Source organism: Megalops cyprinoides, chromosome 2, assembly GCF_013368585.1.
Source record: "Megalops cyprinoides isolate fMegCyp1 chromosome 2, fMegCyp1.pri, whole genome shotgun sequence".
Taxonomy (NCBI): Eukaryota; Metazoa; Chordata; class Actinopteri; order Elopiformes; family Megalopidae; genus Megalops; species Megalops cyprinoides.
In genome coordinates, this window is record NC_050584.1 from 7,471,854 (window position 1) to 7,495,568 (window position 23,715).

Genomic DNA, 23,715 nt, shown 5'->3' on the forward strand with positions numbered 1-23,715 from the left:
CTACTCTCAACTTCCAGAGACAGCTGAGACTCAGTTTTCCAAAGAAATTTCAGACATCCAAAGTGAGGTAATGATTCATGAAGACATGATACATGGAACAGAAATTGAGTGTCCTTATGTACAGTTCCAGGCAAAAGCCTTAGACACATCCAGGAGTTTACATACATACTCATTTATATTATCTTATGGACAAGCAAATGATTGTAAGTATTGTGTCACTGCATAAAGAAGGAAAAACCCTGAGTGAAATAACTTGCGTTACTCGATATTCATGTGGTGTTGTACTCAAAGTATAGTCAACAAGTTCAGAGAAATTTCATTTAGTGTAATTGTCATCAGGAAAGGAAGACCCAAAAAGCTGTCTAAGGGGAAAGAGAAATATTTAAAGATAGCTGTACTTAAAAAAATACTTACATTATCCTTGTATCCTTAAGAAATTGAAAAAGATTAGCATCTAATTGACAACAGAATTGGTAGAAGGCTTAAAGGAACTGGAGCAAGACATAAAGGCTAAAAATGCACCAAAATTTTTATATAGATCAGAGAATAATAACGCAAATGTCTTTGGTTTCTGCTTTGCATTGTATATATGTGCTTGTGGAAGCACTGTGATGCTGTAATATTAGGACATGGCCTCAGCTGCTATGTCTTCTGTATTGCACCAATTGTTATCATTGTGAATTCCACAGTATTTGAACTAACAATGAACTATGAAACTGTTCTACTTTTAGGTCAAATACAAAGAGGGTGGAAAAAAGGAACTTTCCACGAGTCTTTATTCTCTGCTTCCAGAGACAGCAGAGATTCAGTTTGCTAAACAGATTTCAGAAATTCAGAGTGAGGTATGGTTTTTTACTGAAGTGGTGTGTGTGAGTGTGTGTGTGTGTGTGTTGGCTATCTTATTTGTAGGCTATAGATCCTTGCTGGTGGAATGGCCATTAATGTCTTTACAGTAAATACATACTGTTCCTGTACACGCCAATCATTGCTTGCTGCGTGACTCCCGAGTTTTTTTCTGAATTTTGGCCTACCGCTAAGTGATGCCCTTACCCTACCTGATTTAACCTTGTACCCCTTGTATTTACCTTCTTTGTAAAGGGAAGGAAGTTAAAACTTGCTGTTGTCACCATCCAGTGAGCTTATCTTAATAAGCTTCATGAGCAGTGAGATTAATTTAAAATACACATTAAAATAAAAATAAGTTGTTCAGAATTCACATATTGTACTCACTCAGAAGTACCAATATATTCTTTAGTGTCTCATACAAGCCAGCGCTGAATACACTGGTTTTTGCAGGTGAACAAAATGAATTATGAAATGTTTGTGCCATCTTTTGTACTGGTGGACCAATACGCGGGCCTACTCCCGAGTAATTTGGGGAGCGCTATGGTGTAGACACACAATGTCAAAATCATAAATGCCTCACTGCAGATGGATTGGGAGCTGTGTGAGATCCACTCAGATTTTTATCTGGATCAGATGTGGACATGACAAGGATATGGACATGATAAGGGGTCATGAAGCCGAACTTTGTGTCTTCTGTTGTTTCACACATTCTCTTCAGCGTCTCAGACTACATTCTGTTGTGTTCTCTACAGCATTCTTGACAGCATCTCTGGGTATCGTAGTTTATGTAACACAGGTCCTGTGCATATTGTATTAACAACTTCCACTCTCTGATGTCTTCTATGCTTCTATGTTTTGTCACAATATTCAATTTATCACACTTTCATTTGAATACCCTAAATGGCTTTCTGTTACATTTTCATTTTTGAAGGATATTCTTTATGCTTTTCAGGTGAAGTACAAAGGAGATATCCAGAAGGAACTGTCAAATACCCTGTACGCTCAGATGCCCCATACAAGGGAGATTGAGTTTGCTAAAGAACTGTCGGAGTCCTATAGTGAGGTGGGACCACAGGCTGTTCTGCTAACTGTGTGACACACAACTGGCTTTACTCACACTCTGCACAGTGCCCGTGTTACAGAAATATCCTGAATACCAACCTTATCTTATCTTCAAAATAGCTGACACATTTGGAGGTCTTGTTATAATGTTAGAAAGGTTCCTAATAACAGATCTTATGTTAAGGCAAGATAAGAAATTGTATATTGTATTCTAAATTTAAGTAAATTCTCACAATATTAATATTAAATGTGTATGTTAAGGAATGTCTGTTCTATATTCAATTGCAATAAGCTCGATATGTAACTAAGTTGTAATGTGTATATCAGAGGGAAATGAAATTACTCAGAAATGAAATGACTCAAAAATGAGATCTCATTTCACAGTAGAGTGACACTGATCTGAAGCCAGACAGTAATATAACTGTATGCATGTTTTTTTTTTTTTTTTCAAAAAGAACATTTTGGGGACCTCAGTCAAGTATCAAAAGGGATAAAGGAAAAAACACTGAGTAGCAATATAACCCTCTTACATCAAAACTGTAACGTTTGGAAAGTGTGTTTTAACATTGCCCTGTAGAGTTTTTGTTGCAGCAATATTTACAACTAATTATGCCCTGTTATAAAGCCTGTTTTTAAACAGTAATGATTTGTGTTTGAACACTATTACAAGTGAAGCTCTGGGTTTCTTACTAAACCTGTCTTTAGGCTGTTCATCAGTAATATTCAAGTTGAATAACATGTTATGATTCCATTTATGATAGGTACTATAAAATGAGCACAAAAGTAAGGTTTACAAATGGTAGAATGTTTTACTGATCTGAAGCCCCCTCCTAATTCCCCTCCCCCCCTATTTTTCATGACATTGTGTTCCAGGCTAAGTACAAAGAGGAAGGGAAGAAGCAGGCCTGCACCTCGTTATACTCTGTGCTACCAGAGACCCTAGAGACTCAGCACGCAAAAGAAGCCTCCCAATTACAGAGCGAGGTCAGTCTTTGCCCCATGCCATCCATAATCTTCATCAGTAAAATTCCTCAGTAATGTCACGGTGTTAAGCACTATGCCGCAACCACATGACCGCACATGATCATCATGCTGGTCCTGTCCAGCATGTTGACCGCAGCATCTCCTGTGTTGGTTCCCAGAACAAGTACAAAGAGAGTGGCAAACAGACACTGTCCAGTAGTCTGTACTCCCGGCTGCCGCAGACTGCAGAGATCCAGTTTGCAACAGAGCTATCTGGCATTCAGAGCGAGGTACAGCTACACAAGTAGCCTGTTTACTACAGATTTATTGAGGATCTACAGTGGTATATACCAGTGCTATGGTTCTGCAACGTAACCATTAACAACTGTGAATATATCTCCTGCAGCTAAAATAGCTGCTGATTAGCAGTGAGTGATGCAATTATGCTGGACCCTTTTCGAGAAGTCAAAAATATAGTACATTCTTTATGAATATTAAATATTACATTTCATGTTTGATATCTTATTTACATAGATTTTTATGGTTATTAATCTTACAGACAACTCTGTTCAATAGGACATTAGTGTACCGTCATTGGCAATAGTGTAAATATTTTTTTCACTTCGCCAGAACAAGTACAAAGAACTTGGAAAAAGGAGTCTTTCAAGTAGTGTTTACTCTCAACTCCCAGAGACCACAGAGATCCAGTTTGCTAAAGCTGTATCAGAACTCCAGAGTGTGGTATGTAGAGCTTTATGTACAATTTCCAAGTTTGAGAAGATGGTTGCTAATAAAATTCCTAGGCTCAGATTCTTCTCATGTATCACAAAAGCTATCTTAAAAGCTTACATTATAAAATATGTTTTCCTCATAGCTCATAAATTACACCCTGGTGATTTACTTCTATATTTCAAAGCTTATGTAAATCAGTGCCTTTTTGACTGCAAAAGAAGACTGTCCTGAAATAACATTGACTTCCTACTCAAGTAATAATTTCTGTAAGACATTTTGTCGAGAAGCCTAGATTTGTATGGTGAAATTAATTCTGCTGATAATGAGATCACTTACAAACACAACTAAACTCAAAAAGTAACATATCTGCCACTGTGTCTGTAAGTGTAAACATTCTTTGCTGTGTTTCAGACTAAATACAAGGAGGCAGGGAAGAAGGAGGCGTCCAGCTCCCTTTATTCCCAGCTGCCAGAGACCTTGGAGACCCAGCACGCCAAGGAGGTTTCCCAGCTACAGAGCGAGGTACTCAATACTGCAACACACATTTTATCTTGTTCCATAGTCATGAAGCTTGTTTTGCAGTATCAAGTTTCTTATTTATTTCAGAACAACCTCCGGAAAACACCTATGTTTTAACTGCCAGGGCAAGTGTTGCTGTTGAGAATGTGTCTTGAGTTTTTTTTTTCCCACTTCCAGAACAAGTACAAACAGAGTGGCAAAAAGGAGGTTTCTGCTTGCTTGTACTCTCAACTCCCAGAGACCACTGAGATTCAGTTTGCCAAAGCTGTGTCAGAACTCCAGAGCGAGGTACGTCCATTCACAAACACATCTCACATGCACCTTTTAAAGACGGTGGGTGTACCTTCATGAAGGCTGATTGCCTTATTCACTTGGTTGTTGCCACTGATAAGCAAATCTGTTTTTTTTACTGCCCCGTGTATCAGCTCAGCAACATGCCACCTGTTTGATCTGTGTGCTTGTGTCTCCTGAGCAGTCTAATTTCTCCTGTGATCTTTGTGTCTTTCAGAATAAGTACAAGCAGAAAGGGAAACAGGATATTTCCAGCAGCATTTTCTCTCAGCTTCCAGAAACCACTGAAATACAGTTTGCTAAACAGATGTCAGAAATGCAGAGTGAGGTAAAGTTTCTATTTGAATTTGCATGCTTATCCTTTCTGGCATTGGCTGTAAGGATGACAACCAGAATAAGCATAGGAAATGACTATATGTCACTGGTTAATCATTGTTTATCTGCATTATTTGAAATTGTTATTTCAATTATCTCACATTAGCTTTGCACTAGGGCTGTGCGATATGACCAAAATCTCATATCCCGATATAGGTCATTTCATATCACGATAACGATACATATCACGATATAGCACATTTTCTGTAAATTCAATGAACAAATAGTTTATATAAAATGATCACATGGAAAGGCCTATTTCTTATTACAATTTGAATTATATACTCAACAACGAAAAGGTACTTACTCATATTTGATTATTTTTCTCCTTGTATTTAGAATCTTTGCGCAAATTATCAGTTAACCCTTTTGCACGTACGGTCACACTGATGTGATTAGCTGTTTAGCACGTATGCTAAAACCGATGCGATTAAAACACTAGATTGGAAAAACTCTAGCTAATTTTAGCTTTGAGGAAACGGCGGGTTAACGTTAAAAAATACAGCAAATGCTAACTGAAGACTATGAGAAAAACGCTAATGAAAACATAACAAACCATGTAACACACACGCATGCAAAAGGGTTAAGCATGTAACAAAATATAAAATATTAATGGAGAAAGTATAAAAAAGGTAAATAGAAAACACTTTTCAACTATAGTTCTATGTCATGTTCACTCTCGACCATGTTTGTTTGTGTTGCCTTCATGCAAATTTTCTGCCTGCATCCGTACCGTGTGGAAGAACGCAAAGCGTCGTCCAAATGACGAAAAATATTGCTGTAAAGCGTGTGATTTGCGACAAAACGAATAGAGCTTAATATGAAACGATAGACGTCTTTCTACCGTCACACGATATATATCGTCATATCGCACAGCCCTACTTTGCACCACTGAAGCATCATTCAGGTTTTCATGTGATTACCCACATAAGGGTCTGTATAAGACACCTGCTATGACGTCTGTGAAGTTGCACATGGAAATCACTCCCTGACAGCTGACATTTACAGCTGTGAATGTTTACTGTTGTGTGTGTACTTTCAGTACAGTGCATCTTTCCATCATGAGCACAGTTTCAATTAAGGATATTCTTTGTACTTTTCAGCAAAAGTACAAAGGCGATATCCAGAAGGAATTGTCAAATTGCTTGTATGCACAGATGTCCCATACAAGTGAAATCGAGTTTGCTAAAGAACTGTCGCAGTCTTTGAGTGAGGTGGGACCACGAGTTGTTGTACTAACTGTGTGACAAGAAACTGGCTTCACTCATGCTTCACCCAGGTGACTGGTTGTTGTGGAGATTGCAGGAAGGTCCAAACTAATAAATCACTCATTCCTCTTTAGTGGGTGTGACAAAAAGTACCCTGCTTTTCATTGCTAACGATGCAAGTCCTTGCTTTGGTTTTGGTAAACCAAAAGTACATACAGCATTGTAGTAGCAGGGAAGAGTTTTTCTTCTGTTTTTTCTGCTTCTTGAAAGGAGAGTGACCATGTTGTTATTTTTCCAGAATAAGTACAAGGAAGCTGGGAAGAAGGAGTTTGCCAACTGTCTCTATGCACAGATGGCACAAACAAGTGAAACACAGCATGCCAAAGAGGTGTCCCAGCTCGTCAGTGAGGTACTGAATATTTTTAAATCAAACTGTAAAGACACCGTTAGTGCCACAGTGATTCTGACCAACACTACAGTTAAAATATATCCTAAACACAGGTAATACACATTTAACACATAAATCTAATTATTTATACATTTATTTCATTTCACTTAATTACTTACCAGGTGGCCTTTTCGAGGGGTGATCCATTTATTTATCCATTTATCATCCCAATCTTGAGAAAAAATATGAATGGTAGATGTCTATCCTTGTTGTGTCAAAAGGGTGATATTTGTTATAGTCATAGTCATAGTGTCATAGTTGTTGCAAGTGTCAATAAATTGTTATTCTAAAAGTTAGGAATATATTGTTTTATATAATAATGAAAATCAAGTCATTATCAACATTGTTTTTGTATTTTGCGTTCATACATTCGCAATGCTGCTATTTGACCGATGTCATTGATATTATTATTTATTTATTTCTTTACAGAAAATGTACAAAGAAGAGGGTAAAAAGAACTCGGCTACTTGCCTGTATGCTCAGATGCCCCAGACCATTGAAACAGTGTTTGCCAAAGAAGTTGGAAAGCACCAGAGTGATGTAAGAGCACCAGGGTCCCTGAACGGTTTGTGTCAGTGCTGGCATTTATACACGAGGCTGTTACGACACCTCCCCTCTGTAGCTACAAAGCACTGAGAAACATTATATTATTAGGGACATCTTGACAAAAGGATGACTAACCCTGCACTCACACCGGCAGCGACTTTATCGCTGTATATCGTCAAGTTACTGTGTCGCTGTCGCTATCTGCAGCAATCGCTGTTTCGTTGTTGCTTGCTGCAGCCAGTTTGTGGGCATTGCTAACGTAGTTTTGAGGAAGTGGGCTACAAATGGAGCCCAGGAGATGCATCAATTTTCTAAAAAAATGTATATACTAATAAATAATTTAACATATATTGTATTATATTTATTTATGTTATATTTACATCGTATTTACATAATATTTACATCATATTCATCGAAAATATGTTCATATTTTCTTAAAGACAGGCCTATTAGTATATCGCCCAATATATGCGCGAACCCACAAATCAGGTGCATTCCCGCTGAAAATATGTTTGGGAGGGAATTTATTTTCCTATAAGAGTGTGATCTTGCTTCAAACACTACCATTTCACCATGGATCACAAAGTAGCATTTGCAATCGCCGCTATGGGAACTAAAATGCTAATATAGGAACTAAAGTTTAAGAAAACGTTTCACAGCGAAAGAATATGAGGTGTACATCTGCTCTGATTGGCTGTCGCTTGACTCTGTCACTGCTCATTTGCATAAAGTTAAACTTTTTTTAGTCGCCAAGTCGCAACAAACGCAGCGCCGGGAAATCCGACATGCCATGTCGCTCAGTTTCGCCCAGTGACCGCTGGAAACGAATGACTTCCGGCCGCTTTGTCGTTCATAGCCGCTGCTGGTGTGAGCGCAGGGTTAGTAAGCAGCACTGTGAAAAGAATCATGTTAAGAGTTCAGGCGTGAGGGATCTACTGTCAAATTGAAGGACTATGTTAGCAAGATAATTAGTTATAGCAGGCTGGCACACGTATGCTGCAGATGAGCACACTGAAAGTGACTCTTGAGTTGACGGGGTCAGTGGGTTAGCAGCGGTGAGTGATGGTTGCTAGGCAGTGCGTTTTGGGCCGCTTGTCTTTAGAGCCGTTTGGGGCGGGCGGCCCTTCGACGGGAGCCTTCGCCGCCATGCCAGGCCCCGTGCCGTGAGACGCAGGGGAGAAACGAGAAGCTGGGTGCCCACTGAAGCTTGCACCACATAACAGCTGTTCTGCGCTTTGATCCCTCAGGCACCCCGCCCAGCAACCTGACGGGCCCGGCCCTGTCCCCATTCATACCGAGGAATCAATTACGTGCGTGTGCCTCTTGTCAGCGCTCAGCTAACTGGAGCGTGGATTTCAGATTTCTGCCGTGCGTTGATCTCCCAGCGGGACGGCGTTTGTTTCCGATCAGATGCGTCATGTTTTCAGGCATTGGGTGAAATGTGATGGTGGGTGGATATGGTGCCTGGTGACTGTCTGCCCTTTACAGTCGTGGCAAAGAAGCTGTTACAACACTACAGAGTCATAGTGGGAATGTGACATGCTAGCTTGTTGTTGTCGGTGCTGTGAACGCTTCTAATACAGTGTACTTTTTCCTCAGGACTTACACTGGAATTCTATGAGAGGTATTTCATTAGTAGTTATACTCTGTGAATTCTCCTCATACTTGTAACAGGCATCCATGCATTCTCCAGAGGCCTTTTTCAGTAACCCGTGCCTGCCTTTCAACCATAAGTCAGATTCATTCAGGTGTGATGTTTAATTAATCTCCAAATGGCGTCTCCATCAAACACCTCCACCTCCACACAGCGCTCTGCTCCTCTGCTCTCAGTATCGTCTCTCATCAGCCTTGTCTCTGGGACTGGGGGGCTATATCATTGCTGCATATTTTTAACACTATGTATCCTATGTATCATTTGCTTTGTAATGAAATATTTAATTTCAAATGGGTATTACACGGACTGTGGGTGATTTTGTGTCCTGCTGGTGTTTCACATAGCCAATCACTCAGAATCGCTGATATTTGTTCTGGTCTTCCTTTTTTACCCAGAAACTGTACAAGGAGAAGTATAATGCAGAGAAAGGAAAGTCAAGCTACATGAACATGAAAACTTTGCCAGACATCACCCACGCCATGGAGGTCAACAAGCAGCAGAGTGATGTAATTACCCATCATTCTGTACTTTCTGTTCCCTGACACATGCAGACAAAGACATTTCATTTTCTGGATGATTTCAGTTTCACTTCAGAAGGAATTAATTGAATTTAAAACAGTATCGCAGAGGTAGTGGATAATCCATGATTATACAGTACCAGTCAAAAGTTTGGACACATATGATTGAATGTATGTTTCTCTTTATCTTAAAGACATTTTGATCTAAAGACCTATGCTTAAATGCTTGAAATTTGAATTTTTGGCTACTTGGTAAAATGGTAAAAAGAAAAAACCTTACATGAGTAAGTGTGTGCAAACCTTTTACTGGTACTGTATGTTTCATAGCATATACAGGTATTGAGGTAAATTCAGATTTTCATCACTTTTTAATATGTACCAGCCAAACTGTGGGAGGAACGTAAATGCTGCTTCATAATTTACAGCAGGTAACTTACTATAGTTGTCCTTTCCCTGTACACACAACTGCGCTTTAATTTTTAAGTTAGAAATGTAAAAGGATTGTGAATTTGGAGCAGGAGCTTATCCATGAGCTTTATAGTCATGGTTAGCATCAGTATCCTTTAACACAATCACATGTCCCCCCAGGCAGACTGCTTTTTTCAGAAATGCCAGTATCAATAGACATCAGAGAGAAACTAGGCCAAATCTCATTGCTGTTTTTTTTTCATAATTAGGCTATTAATTACTGTCATAGTATAGTATTTTACTAAGGAAAAGTTAATGCTAAATAGGAAATGGTTATATAAGTGAACAGTTTAGGACTTTTAAATGAGGGAGTTTCTAGCAGGGCATTGTAAATGGCACAGATGTGCTTATTTCTCAGAGCTTTTTTTCAATGAGTGTGAGCATAACAATAAAATGCAAGTACTTTATGATACATAATATTTTAATATGTTCTGTGTGTGAATTAGGCCCACAAATGTGTCAGTAGCCAGAATGGATGTTCTGTCAGTTAAAGACTGTCGTCTGTGAAAAGTGTAGGAAGCAGTACATCCATTTGTTTTACCTCTCAGGGCACTTGAATGCTTAATGAATGTCTGATGTCTGAGCATCCACAGAAAACACTGCAGAAACCCTGCCATCTGCCTCCGCATCTGCCTGCAAACTTCCCCACTGCTCCTGATCCCTCTGCACTGTTTTTCACGTTCAGATGGAAGACCTAACATCAGTGGCTTTCTATATGTCGCCCCCTGTAGGTTGCGTATAGGAAAGACAGGCAGGATCTTCACAAGTTTACCGAGGTTGTGGACAGACCGGACATCCTGAACGCCACCCAGACCACCAAGCTGGTCAGCAATGTAAGCTCCAGTGGCTGCAACTCAGACTCTCACCACTTAGCTTTATTTTAATGAGCTAATGCGCTCTGGGATGTCACGTTGTGAAAGAGCATGCTAATATTCATAAAACATTAAACACAACAGTCCATACTCCAGCTGTTCCAGGCAGCATGCAAAATTCATGAGAATGAGGAGCTAAGCCAATCAAAATCACCCTGGCAAATGAAGTATTATTTGCTTATAGAATGCTGGAGTGGGTAAAATGTCAAACTAATCCCTGAAGTTCACATGCATTTTTACATATTTTCAATATTTATGCCTTAAAATATTTCACTGTGTGATTGGGTACAGGTTGCCTATAAGAGTAAAACTGATGCCTACAATGAACAGTCAGTTCTTGGACGGTCGGACATTGAACACGCCAAAGAGGCCTCAAAACTAGCTAGCCAGGTAAACTCAGTTGGCCGTGGAGGGGGGGAGGGAAGGGGGGGCGGGGGTTCCTAAATAACAGCCATATCAGACTGCAGGTGCTATCTGTCCGTTTGCTTCTTGGTTTGATTCTTGGTTGTTGTGCTGACAGCACACTGTTCTTGAAACTAAAACACGCAACAGTTTTTATTTGTTTGTTAGTTGTAATTGCGATTGACAGCTTTTATAGTTTGCATGATGCTGGGAGATTCATCCCCAGTCAGAAAGCTCGTATCCTGTCAGCCTTCAAGAGAGGAGGCCTACCTCTGAGACTGGACCTGCAGAACAGCTCAGTCATGTCTCTTCAAACAGTGGGCGCTGAGCTCTGCAGGATTGCTTCATCATGTCTGCTGGGAGTGGGGTGCTAATCATAGCAGAATCAATTTTTTTCTGTCTGCCTAAGAGGAAGAGGTGCAGGTGGGGGCGGGGGGGTTGGGGGGAGCTAAGTGCTTCTTGAGAAGCTTGGTCATGTCTGCCAGTTGCTTAGCATAGCAGGATCGGCTCATCGTGTCTGCTCGGCTGCAACCTGACTGTCCTTTGCCTTCTCTCAGGTGAAGTACAGGGAAACCTTTGAAAAGAACCTGAAGGGGCAGAAGCCCCAGTACAACCCAGGGGAGTGTGTGTCCTTCAAACACACCCAGGCGGCCTCTGCCCTTGCCAGCCAGGTGAGTCTGGTGCATCCCATTCACCACTTTCTGTTCTGGGCTTTGCACTGCCCTCCACAAGGACAAGGAAGAAACTCCCATCATGTGGCAATTTCTGTCATTACGTATCTCACTAATGTCAGGCTAATGTGTACACAGGCATCCACTTGGATCTGGTATTTTTGTGCCCAGTTGTAGACATGCTGGTTTACTAATGTTAATTGTTATTGGCCTTGCACTTGTCCCTCAGTCAGTCTGACTGCAGTGCACTGTGAGTGGAGGAACATAAAGAGAGAGGCAATAATGAGGGTCTGGGGAGGCGCACAAGCCCTGACTCAAAAGCACTTTGACCCAACCACATACAGAAATGCGCCGTGGAGGTTAAAATGCCAACATTAGCTGGTGTTAAAGTTATGAAAATGCTCATGAGTGATGTTCAACCTCATCTTTCAGGAGCAAATTATTCTCAGAATTTTACTACACTCAAATTTAGTGTATTTTAATTAGTATAGCCCAGCAAATGTTTCCATGGGAACCCTTTTTTGAAGACAAATGATTTGTTTCAAAGCACAAAGAGTAAGTGTAATTTAGACCTATTAATTTCCTGTGGAAACCTAAGACCTTGTCACTTGAAGGTGACAGTAATCAGCATTACACTCCAGGAGTGTGCTTTTGGGTCTCCCGAGGGACTATGATGCACCTCTCTGCCAGTCATTAAATTTCCACCCCTTCTTTATTGTGAGGAAGGATTATGACAGAACAGCAACTGTGTCTGAAGAGGGGGTCTGTTTGAGTGTATTAGCCATAGTGAGGGTTTAGTATGCCTCTTAGCAGGGCCTAAAGGTAGCTCAAATTCCTTGTCCACTGCCCCCAGGGTTACAGTGTCCAGGAATATTGAAGAATATTTATCCAATCTCCTTTTGGTTTCACTGAGTACAGAGATAGGAACTGTAAAGGTGAATTCAGTAGAAAGGTTAATCCCGGTTCCCCTGTCTGTGCGCTCACGCATGTGTGTGTGTGTGTGTGTGTGTGTGTGTGTGTGTGTGTGTGTGTGTACGTGTGTTTCTGTTCATACTCAGGTGAAGTACAAGAGTGACCTGCAGCAGATGCACCAGCCGTCCACAGACCTGCCCAACCTGCTTCACCTGGAGCATGCACTGCAGGCCAGCAGACTGCAGAGCAATGTACTGTCTGCCCTCCACACTGCAGCTGGCCTCAGGCCACATTCATGAAACATTAGCCCTACACATAGACTCTGAGTTATTCCCAACTGAGAAAACAAGCTCTCGATCATTAAAAAACTGTGATGAGTTCTTAAGATATGAACTAATCGTGTAACATATAGTAACAGATAAAGTAACAGATACATATGTATCAAGAGCCAGTAAAGGAGTAATTCATTATCTGTGAAATTATGACATTTAATTTGCTATTTGAAAGGCTAATTACATACATATTAAGTGGTAATTAAAATTAGGTTAAAACAATTAAAATAACAGTAAAGCATGTTTATGGGATACGGTTTAATGAGAGTTTAAATGATATTATTTTAGTGATCGTTATCTGGCCCTTATTAGTCATACATGGAAAACATATGTTTGTGCTGTTGCTCATTGAGTTTGAGCATAACATCGAAAAGTAGGGAGCAAGGCTAAAACTTAGTCTAAAAGCAGGAAGAAAGGAATACTAAAACCTTGTTGCCCATACTTCCGAGTGCACTGCTGTGTCAATGTCTATGAAAACATCCTTCTCTGTTCTGCCCCTACAGTTCGAGTACAGGAAGAAGTATGAGCAGTCTAAGGGCCAGTACCACTTCGCCCTGAACACGTCAGAACAGCTCCACCACAAGGAGAATGCGGTACTGCACAGCCAGGTCAGATACACCACTACATGACACCCTTGGCCTTTAAACCTTTAAACATTTTAAAAGAGCTTCATCTTGTCATTCAAAGCAATTCACAGGCACTGTAACGTAGGTGTGCTGTTTGCCTTGTGTGCCACGTTAAACGGGTAGAGCTATCACAGTGTCAGCACGCGATATGCAACTAACCAATGAGGTCACTGCAGATATATGGGTCCTGCATCCAGTTCAGAGTAAATTATCTATATGATTGCGCTTTTCCTTTATCTTCTTAAATAATATAAATATTCTTTTCACTACTGTTAAAATGTATAGGTGCTGTCTGGATTAAGTGCATGTAAAATAAACAGCACAAATCATGTTCAGATATAATTAAAAGTGGCAAGCTAAAAACTGAGATCTGCTCATTCATTTATGTGGACTAATAAATTGCTTAGGGACTTATAATTTTTTATTTTAAAAATAAAAATAATGTTTTATTTTATTTTAACTTTCTGGTCTCTTCCCTCAAAGGTGAAATACAAAGAAGAGTATGAGAAGTCTAAGGGAAAGTCACAACTGGAGTTCATGGACACCCAGACATACAAAGTCTCCAAGGAGGCTCAGAAAATGCAAAGCGAGGTACCTCCACTTCATATTTTCTGCATATTATTGCGTGCGCCTGTTTTGTTTTTACTGGATATTACAAATAGCATTTGCATTAACATCACTGAAACCTAAAAACGGCAGCCTTGTTTCTTAAGCAGATAAATGGCACCTGCTCGTCCTAGCACCTCCGTAGCTTTATTAAGAGCTCTACCACTCCGAATATTGAGAGTAAAATTAGTCAGGCCAGCACACTGTGTGGAAACGTGACAGTGGGCGGGAGAACACAGAACATTAGCATTTAAAAATATTTCTGAGGAAAATATGCTTTGTGTTTGCCCAATGGGAGTGTGACTCACAGAGTGCTATGAAGACTTTTGAGCTTGGAGTATGACAGGCTTGAATGTACATTAAAACTTAATTAATTATCCTGTACATTAAAACTTAATTAATTGTCCTGTACCTGCTTTTGATTGCTTTGTGTCATAAGTGTGTCTTTGCAATAAGGATCACCCATCTACACCTAATTACCTTTTATGTGGTTGCACCTGCAATGGTGGCATTACCTTTGTGCACTTGAACATAAATTATTTTAATTACAACAAAGAGACTGGGTTACATTAAATGATTTTTGTTAATGATTTTCATTATTAGGTGGAGAACTGTGATTGATTTCAACTTCAAACTGATAATTTTGCTGTAATTAAAATCATCATGTGAAGCGCAATAAAATTATGCGGGTAGTGCCACTGCATTAAACACAACTATCCAAGGAATCATAGGTGATGGTGTCTTTAAATTAGCACACTTGTTAATCACATGCCACAATCATAACTAACTTCAGGAGAATTGGAGGTTTTATTTTTATTGTCAAAATAATCATAAATGTTTAAAAGCAGCCCTAATTAAACATTAATGTTTTTGTTGAATTGCTTAATCAGTCATTTTGGAGGCAAGCTCAGACAGCGGTAATGATCCATAAACAGTTTAAAAATAACTAATGTAATCCTTTCTTTTAAAATTTTAAGAACATAGTATGGCTGTTACATGTATGCTGCAGTAGCATTCCTGAAATAATACCATATGAATTAGTTATGAAATGAAACTTGTCATGAAATCATGTAATACATATGAAATTAGTAATGAAAAGGTTATGGCTACATTTTGTGTTGGTGTTGAAAGGAGAGTAGTAATTCTTTTCCCCTCGCCACCCTGTTAACAGAAGGAATACCGGAAAGACTACGATGACAACATCAGAGGCAAAGCTTTGGTGGACGTGGACATGACCCCTGGGTACCTGCATGCTCGGCATGCTAGCAGCCTCCTGAATGAGGTCAGTTCTAGCAATCCCATAATGCCTCGTGCGAGTGCACACCATACAGAACCCCCTGTGGGCACCCCTGTTGCAGACACGCTCTTCAGGGTGACTCATGCAGATGATTTCTTCAGTATGCACTGCGCAGTGCACCCTTGTGGCAGACTGTTACAGCATAATGCATGCAGCCTATGCTTCATCCAAACCCTTCGTTAACTACATGAATAAACCACCCTTGATTAGTTGCATGAATAAACCGACTTGGGTATAGTTAATCATGATTTACATGGAACGGTCGGCATTCGTTGCTCTAATGAAAGACAGCAGGGGGAACCTTAGCTTGTGTTTGTACAGAGCACTGTTTTGTGAAGCTTGTTTGCTGGAGTGGAAAGAAAAAAAATGCTTATAACACGTCTAACACAAAAACAGTTGGCCGGGGAGTTGTTGAATCTTAGGTTAATTAAGGAGTTCATTTTTGCCAAGCTATTAACTGACAAATGCAGCTTAACAACCTCTGAATAAGATATCAAAGATTATAACAGAAGAATAGTCAGTTTTCTTTTTCATAACCCAGTAAATCAGTTATGGTGTTGCATGTCCCTGGCTGTGCTCATTCACAGAAGGAGTACAGGAAGGACCTGGAGCTGGAGGTGAAGGGGAAGGGGTTGTCAGGCCTGGGACTGGAGGAGACGCCAGACATGATCAGAGTCAAGAACGCTGGGCAAATCCTCAACGAGGTACCACTGCTCCCCTCAGCCCCCCAGCCCCCATTTCTCTCAGAAAACACAGGAATAGTCTCACAGAGAGGGGATGACTTTGCACGGACCTTCGTCTCTCTCCTCCCTTGCAGAAAGAGTACAGGAAGGACCTTGAGACAGAGATCCGAGGGAAGGGGATGGAGGTTAGCGCGTCGCTGCCAGAGATCCAGAGGGTCAGGAAAGCCTCCCAGATGGCCAGCCAGGTGAGCTGCGGGATGTGGTTTCAGTCTCACTTCAGTTCAACACACTACCGTAATGAACCTCAAAGAAAGATGACATTGGTCAGAGAAAGTGCAAAGAGATGTGAGTCATGGGATATTGAACCATGCCGAATGGATAAAATCACGACAGATATTTCAAGAGCGAGAAATATTCCTGCTTCCAAGACCAACGTCTGACCCAAAAAATACACACATGTGCTGCTGGATTTATCTTGTTTATGCACAGACTCCCTTCAGTGGGCATCACTGCCTTGTGTGTGCAGCAGCTGAATGTTATGATAATATTATGTTGTAATATGCTATGATATTTATCAGTATTAGGTTATGGTGGATACTGTTTTGGAAAAAGACCAGAGCGTAATCAGTTCAGGGAAGAAGATGAAACAAAATTATGCTAGCTGTGCTTTAAGGGGTTGTAGGATATTGTGCAGCCCATAGCAGGATTAGGATAGATCACACCCCACATCCATCCTACGGCCCTCTGTATTGGAACTGGTCCTCAGATGGATTTAAACACCCAGAGCTCCCACTGTGACCCAAGGAGTCATTCCTGGCCTGTAAGCAGGCCTCTGTCTCCTTAATCAACCGGGAGTTAATTCAGGAAAATGGTTTGGTGGGACAGGTGAACCATGAAACTTTGCTGTTGGCCTACAATATTGTAAACCCTACTCCATCAAGCTTCATATAGGTCATTGCTTTTTTAGATCACTGATCATAGCATTCCTTATAAAACTTTTTTTGTTAAACTGAATTGATATATGCAAATTCATATTTACCATGTGTCTGGGTACAACAAAGTTTCTTGTCTTTTCATTAGGCAAGTTAATGCCTGGTCCATTTTGTGCAATGGAATTAATCCTGCACACGTCCTGCTGTGATTAGCATGAGTAATTCAAATCTTGCTGAAATGAATTGGGTTGCTTAAGTAGGATCCCTGAATTCCCTGTCATCTGTGCGTAATTGGAGAGGTTACATTTATGTTTCCTTCTATTCTGCGTTGCCATATTTTCTGTTCTTTTTCATCTGATTGGGTTGCAATTTCCAGAAATCCACTGTAGCCTAATATTAAATGAAAAATATATGGATCACCATCAGCATATTACTTGTAATATTTTTGTATCAACAAAAGCAACTTTTTTTCCCATGCAAAAAGTAAAATGGCTGACAATGTATATGAAAAGCAAATAAGTGTTCTGGTGGTGTTTGTAGCTTTGCAGATAGCTATAACCTTCAGACCATCAATTAATAACATAACCTATACAATGCAGGACCTGATCAGCACATGTGGGGAAACAGAAAACACAGGGCAAGATATTAATAATCCCTCCTGCCAATGGGTGGTGAGCACTTGCCTGAGACTGCCTTGATGTTGGGAGTGGCACAGGGTTGACACGCCGACTTTCTTCTACATCATCACTTCATCACTACGCCTCTGGAGGGCTCGACGATGACTTCTGGCATCCCCTGTTGTGTCTCCCCACTTTCTTGATGTTATCTTGGGGCCCAGGAGAGGTCTTTGCGCTTGATCCAAAGCCATTGACTGTCTGCTGCTTCTTTAGCAGTTTGATGGTGGATGTGGCTATGAAGCCTCTGCAGCCCACTTATGTAGGACAGACTATGGTTTTCCAGCCCCGTGTTGTGCTTCTGCTGCCGGATCTGCATAAAGTGGCCTCTTGCACTTGTGTGCTTTGTCTACTGAGTCCTTCCATGGGACTTTGAGTTCAACAACGTAGATGGTCTGCAGTGACATGAACCAAAGCACCAGTCTGGCCTAAATTTGGTGGTAGCAATCTCCAGTGGAAAGATGAGTTGTTTATGGACATCCACCAGCATCTTCCAGTCACGGGCCATATTCAGCTGCCCTGTTTCTAGTTTAGGAGGGGGAGTTGTTAGTCTTTTCTCTCTCTCCCAGATGAATGCCTTTGGTCTCAGTGTGTTGGTTGTTCTTGGGAGCAAGGAGTTGGTTGTCATTGGTCTCAGTTGCTGCTTCCAGACTCTTAAAGACATGGTTGTGGTGTCATGTGTACCTGCCTTGTGTGAGGCTGGTTTTGCAGCTTGTCAGGACGTGCTTGAAGGTTGCTGGAGTTGGGCAGAGGGCACAGGTTGGATCTTCGCCAAACCAATGATGGAAGGTTTTTTTGTGAGGGAAGCGCATCATATGTAGCTCTGATGATAAAGCTGAGCTTGTTTGCTTCTATCTCCCAAATGTCCTTCCAGCTGGCTTTCCTCCTCTCAATGTTTTCCCACCATGTCCATTTCCCCTGCTTAGCCAGGGAGACAGCCTTTGCTCTTCTGTTTGTTTCTTCTTGGCCCGGCACTTCCTCGACTACCAGCATCCTTCTCTCTGGAGTTGTGGCCTTGTGCTAGGCGGGTCTGCTTGTAGCCAGACCAAAGCCGCCCCTTCCGTGCTGGACCTGCCCTATGATGTCTCTGTGCCTCAGGGCTGACGTTGGTTGCTGCAACACATCGGATGGGGTACACTTCCGGCCAGTTGCTAAGGTTGGTGCAGCATCGCTGATAGTCTTGTCATGGGAGTCCTCGAGTGTCATCTGTAGTCTCACTTTGGAGCATTTATATTCCTCTGTGACACCAATGAGAGGTAGTTTAAAGACTCCTTTGCTGTAAAGGCTGATGTTGCTGAGACATCTTGGGACACAGATCCACTTCTTCACGTATGACATGATGGCTCACTCCATCAACAAAAACCCAATGCCACCTTGCAATGATGTCAATACAACTATTCATATGAGCATTCTGCCACAAAATTACTCTCTTGCATCATCCAGGTGGATGCTGCTTATAACTTTTGGATGAAGTCGGTTACCGAACCGATGTAAAATATGGATGGATGAAAGATTTGAATGTTTTAACAAACATGAAGATGTTTGTATACTGGGGTTGAAATATTAGAATATTAACATGAATTCATTGCAGTTTCGAAGTGGAGAGACCGTCACTGGGGTGTTGCTGAAAAGGGGAACAGAGACTGAGCTGTGCTTGTGCTGTTGTTACAGAAGGAGTACCGTAAGGACCTGGAGACAGAGATTATAGGGAAAGGCATGGAGGTCAGCACAGATGCTCTGGAAATACAGAGAGCTAAGAAAGCCACTGAGATCACTAGCCAGGTGAGTCTACATACTACTGCAACACACCGTCATACCAGCACATGATAGCTCAACACAACACGAGGAAAGCGTTAAACATCACAAATCACCCAAGTCTGTGTGCTGCATTATGTCACAACTTTCCTGTCATACAGAACACGTCACAGATCAGCATATGGTAAATTAATGCACAATATAATACATTACAGCACAATACCAAAACACAAGGCAGCTTAAAGAGTTTCCGACAGCTTGGTCCATTTGTAACACATCGCATCACAACTCACCTCACAGCACAGCTCATCTCAGCATAACACAACCCAACCTTCAAGGACAACCCTTGCACAAACACCATGCAGTTTGAGTTACGTACTGATTCAACAACCAAATATGAGAAAGTCTTTAAGAGAACTGTCCAGGCAAGCTAACACCATGCAGCACAAATCCCCCAATATCATCAGCCAGACCCTATCATACACACCACCACCACCACCACAAATACAATATGTAGGAGGACATTACACAATACAGCATTCCAGTATGCCAGCACTACACATGATTGCCTAAGAGCTCTTCAGCCAAGTTTATGTGGAAGAGGCCCCTCAGCCTAACACCAAACTTGCGCAAAGTGGAGGATTTTGCAACAGACAGAAAGACCAAATACTGCCCCAGGGCTACATCACAGCGCCTACACGCACAGACAGTGTACCGACCACATCATTACTTATAAATGGATGCTTGCCTCCATGCACTGCAAAATTCAAGGCCTTTATCACTCAGAGGCACATTCATAAATCATTCATCATAACAGTGAGATTGTGCGTGCCTTCTTTTCCCGGTGACTAATAAGAGATCTTCCATAAAACAGTTTAACATTATACTTGCAGCGTTTCGTATGGAGAAAGTCAGAGTTTTCTTCTCAGAATCCTAAAAAGTTTCATATTTATAGATCAAATCAATTTAAGAGTTAGTATTTTTTATTATGAATGGGACAGAAATGAGGACAACAAAGGACATCTTCATGATCTTAAAGGGTGTTTTGGTAATCCTCTGGGTGGGAACTGTTGTTTTGCTTTGCGATTGGCTGTTGCAGGCCTCCTACAAGCAGCTGGGTGAGCTGAGGGAGAACTCCTATGGCACGGTGACAGACACTCCGGAGCTGCTGCACGCCGCCTACCTGAAGGACGTATACAGCCAGGTATGGCGGTCATATACGGATAGAACAGAATCATGGGAAATTGTGTCTTTGTTGCAAGATGCTCCTTATGTCATGGCAATGCAGTGTCATAATGAGATGTGAACTGAAGTGGGACCATTTGAATGTCATTACATACTGCTGAGGATTTCACTCACGTTATGCTGATGGTGCTCAAGACTGCAGCATCATACAGTGTTCAGTGACAGCAGCCCAAGCTTTTTCTGTTTTTTTTTTGTTTGTTTTTTTGCTTTAATCAATATCCCAATAACTGCTGAAGAAAAAGTACAAGGATGAGGCAGAGAAGCTGAAGGGCACGTATGCAGTGGTGTCAGACACTCCAGAGATGGAGAGAGTGAGGAACAGTCAGAGGAACGTCAGCTCGGTGGGTTACATTACATTAGCCGCATGTTACCCTTTACCCATTACATCTGCTGTTGTTATGCACTAGACCTTACATCATTACATACTACACATGAATGAATCTATCTAAAATGTGGCATTCTTTTTAGAGTATGTTTTAGTACTTCCTATCTTCTGTCTCTGGATTCTAAGCTGTGACATAATGTGTTTGCAGTTGCGATACACATGGGACTCAAAGTTGCTCAGGAGCCTGATGTCCTCTGTCACGGAAACACCCGAAATCGTCCTTGCCAGGGAGAATGCCAAGAAAATCAGCAACGTAAGCAAGTTCTGGTTTCCGTGATGACCACAGTTGCCTGAAGGCACAGTGCTAAATTCTACACAGTTTTGCAAAATGCTAAATGGTAACTGACCTGTCTTGTTTCACTTCTGTGCAAGAAGAAGCATTTCACTATTTGCCAGTGTCCCAAGACTGTGTTTATAGTGGATCTTCTGACATGTAGCAAATCATTAGTGACTGGTGAACATAACCACCACTCTGATGCCCATATTCAGGTGCAGTACAGGGAAGAGGTTGGCAGTGGGACTGCAGTGAAGGACACGCCTGAGATGGAGAGGGTCCGGAGGAACCAAGAGAACATCAGCACAGTGAGTAACAAGGCTGTAACCCTGTAGGCTGCAGCAGATTTGCTTGTGCACCAGTGTAGTCCAAGCATAGATGAAGTCGGACATAAAGGGTGAATATTGAATTCAACTCACAGAAAAAAAGACAGTGCCATTTTAGATGACAAATTGCAGCTTAGTAGTTAGTAATTTATTGCACTTAAAGAAACGGTGGTGTTCTTTGTGAAGCGCTGTTCTTTTTTTTTTCAGCTGAACAGGTTTGTTTGAAAACCGGCTCTGCTCTCCTTTTCACAGCAGCAGAAACAAGCACAGAGTTGCTGGTGTTTGTCAGTAATTACTGTCTATTACCGGACCGTGCCAAACAATAGCCCATTGAGAAAGCAGCTCCCACAAGGATCACTTCCCCTCCAGTCCCAAATAACCACGCACCTAGAGCACGGATGGGGTTTAGTGGGTGGGGGGCAGACTTTACAGTAAACTACTTGGTTTCAAAGCAGTTTGAACAGTATCCTCCCAAATACACTTTTATGACAATTAAAACAGAAGGATGTCCTTAACATGGATGATGTATAGTTTTGTTCAGACACATAGCATGTAAAACAACAAGTTATTATAATATTTTTGGTTGCAGCTTGATAACAAAACCAACTCAGTTAGATTCAGTGGTTTGGATGCTGTTATGAACTGGTAAATGCTTTCCAGTTTTTGTCTTTTTGTGTCGGCCTTGATTGAAATGAATTTTTCAGTGTATTATTTTAAATAATTTATTCTACATTTCAAATGTATATATTGTCATGCTTGCATAGGTGAAGTATAAAAATCTGCTGGGCCAAGCCACTGCCGTGGGAGTGACCCCAGAGATGGAGAGAGTCCGTCAGAACCAGGAGAACATCAGCTCGGCAAGTCAGCTTTTAGTAGCATAGCATTGCTGTGATGTCATCTTCACATCTTATGTCAGCTGTCACTGAATATAACAGTGATGTCACTATTACTTCAAAGGTTTGCTGTCACTCGCTAAGCTTCATAGCAAGGCTCCATAAGGCTTCATCACAGGATCATGTTGTCACTCCATCACAAGGCTTCACTCAGTAATACAGCATCACTGTCAGATCAGTCAATATCATTAGTCTATGCACAAAAACACAGAATCACTACCCTGGTATTACCTCATTGTCTTCACTCCGTAATGGAACCTTTCTGACATGTTTTCGTTACACCACAAAGCTCCCCTAACGACATCCTGTCACGAGACGTCACTGAGGTGTCACTCGTACAGCAGTTGTAGCAGAATGAACGAGACCGACGAGATCAAACCTTGTGCTGTTGTGATGTTGCAGGTGAAGTACCAGAGAGGCTTGCAGGAGATGAAAGGGCGGGCCTGTTCTGCAGTGGACACGCCCGAGCTGAGGCGTGTCAGGCAGTCACAAAACAGCATCTCCATGGTAGTGTGAGGGCGGTTGTGACAGCCACACCGAGGGTGGAGTAACACCACTCACAGCTCACTGGGGCTGGGGCTGCATCACTCTTACCCACCCCCCAACCCTCTCCCCCTGCAAAGGGTAAATCCTGTGTCCTCTCTTTCCTGAGGAGGGGAACACAGTGAATGCGTGAACGTTTTATAAATAAAATACTTCAATACCCCTGGTTTCATGTGTGGAATTTTTTTTGCTCACTGACCAAATGCACCCTTTACACTGGTTGTGCGCGTGACAGCTGACTTGGCTGGAATTGTGTGTTTGTGTGTGGCTGTGCTGATTTTAATTTTGCATGTACAGAGTAGTTAATTCCTCATGGTTGATTTAACAGATTACTAAAACTATATACAACCTTAGTGTGGTTGTTAGGAGCCTCCATCGACGAACGCCCCGATAACACTCCAGATGTTTTGTGCCACAGGCAAAGTACCACGAGGACTTTGAACGGACAAAGGGCAGAGGATTCACCCCCGTGATGGATGATCCCAACCTGGAGAGAGCACGCCGGAACAACCAGATGATCAGCGATGCGGCGTATAAGGGTGTGCACCCACAAGTGGTAGAGATGGACCGCAGACCTGGCATCATTGTTGGTGAGTTTGCCACCTACGTTAACATGTTAACATTTATTAGTTAACATGAGGAGTTCATGGACTGTCT

At 41.6% G+C, this 23,715-nt stretch overlaps 2 protein-coding genes across 3 annotated transcripts in view; both read left to right on the plus strand.

The window, feature by feature from the left end:
• Positions 1-23,715, plus strand: part of nebl (nebulette) — a 101,631-nt gene that overhangs the window by 73,274 nt on the left and 4,642 nt on the right. For both annotated transcript variants that reach the window (XM_036555169.1, XM_036555161.1), the window contains exon 5: positions 23,477-23,648. In XM_036555169.1, the coding sequence (XP_036411062.1) occupies positions 23,477-23,648 (172 nt within the window). The remainder of the gene's footprint in view (positions 1-23,476; positions 23,649-23,715) is intronic.
• On the plus strand, positions 17-23,535 carry LOC118796321 (nebulette-like). Its single transcript, XM_036555150.1, has 28 exons — positions 17-67; positions 732-842; positions 1,799-1,909; positions 2,782-2,892; positions 3,051-3,161; positions 3,502-3,612; positions 4,015-4,125; positions 4,300-4,410; positions 4,631-4,741; positions 6,295-6,405; positions 6,874-6,984; positions 9,040-9,150; positions 10,362-10,463; positions 10,794-10,892; positions 11,462-11,575; positions 12,634-12,738; positions 13,323-13,427; positions 13,929-14,036; positions 15,223-15,333; positions 15,936-16,052; positions 16,166-16,276; positions 19,309-19,419; positions 20,492-20,596; positions 20,874-20,978; positions 21,171-21,275; positions 21,512-21,604; positions 22,387-22,479; positions 22,918-23,535. The coding sequence occupies exons 3-28, from the start codon at positions 1,853-1,855 to the stop codon at positions 23,029-23,031; spliced, it is 2,754 nt and encodes a 917-aa protein (XP_036411043.1). The 5' UTR covers positions 17-67; positions 732-842; positions 1,799-1,852; the 3' UTR covers positions 23,032-23,535.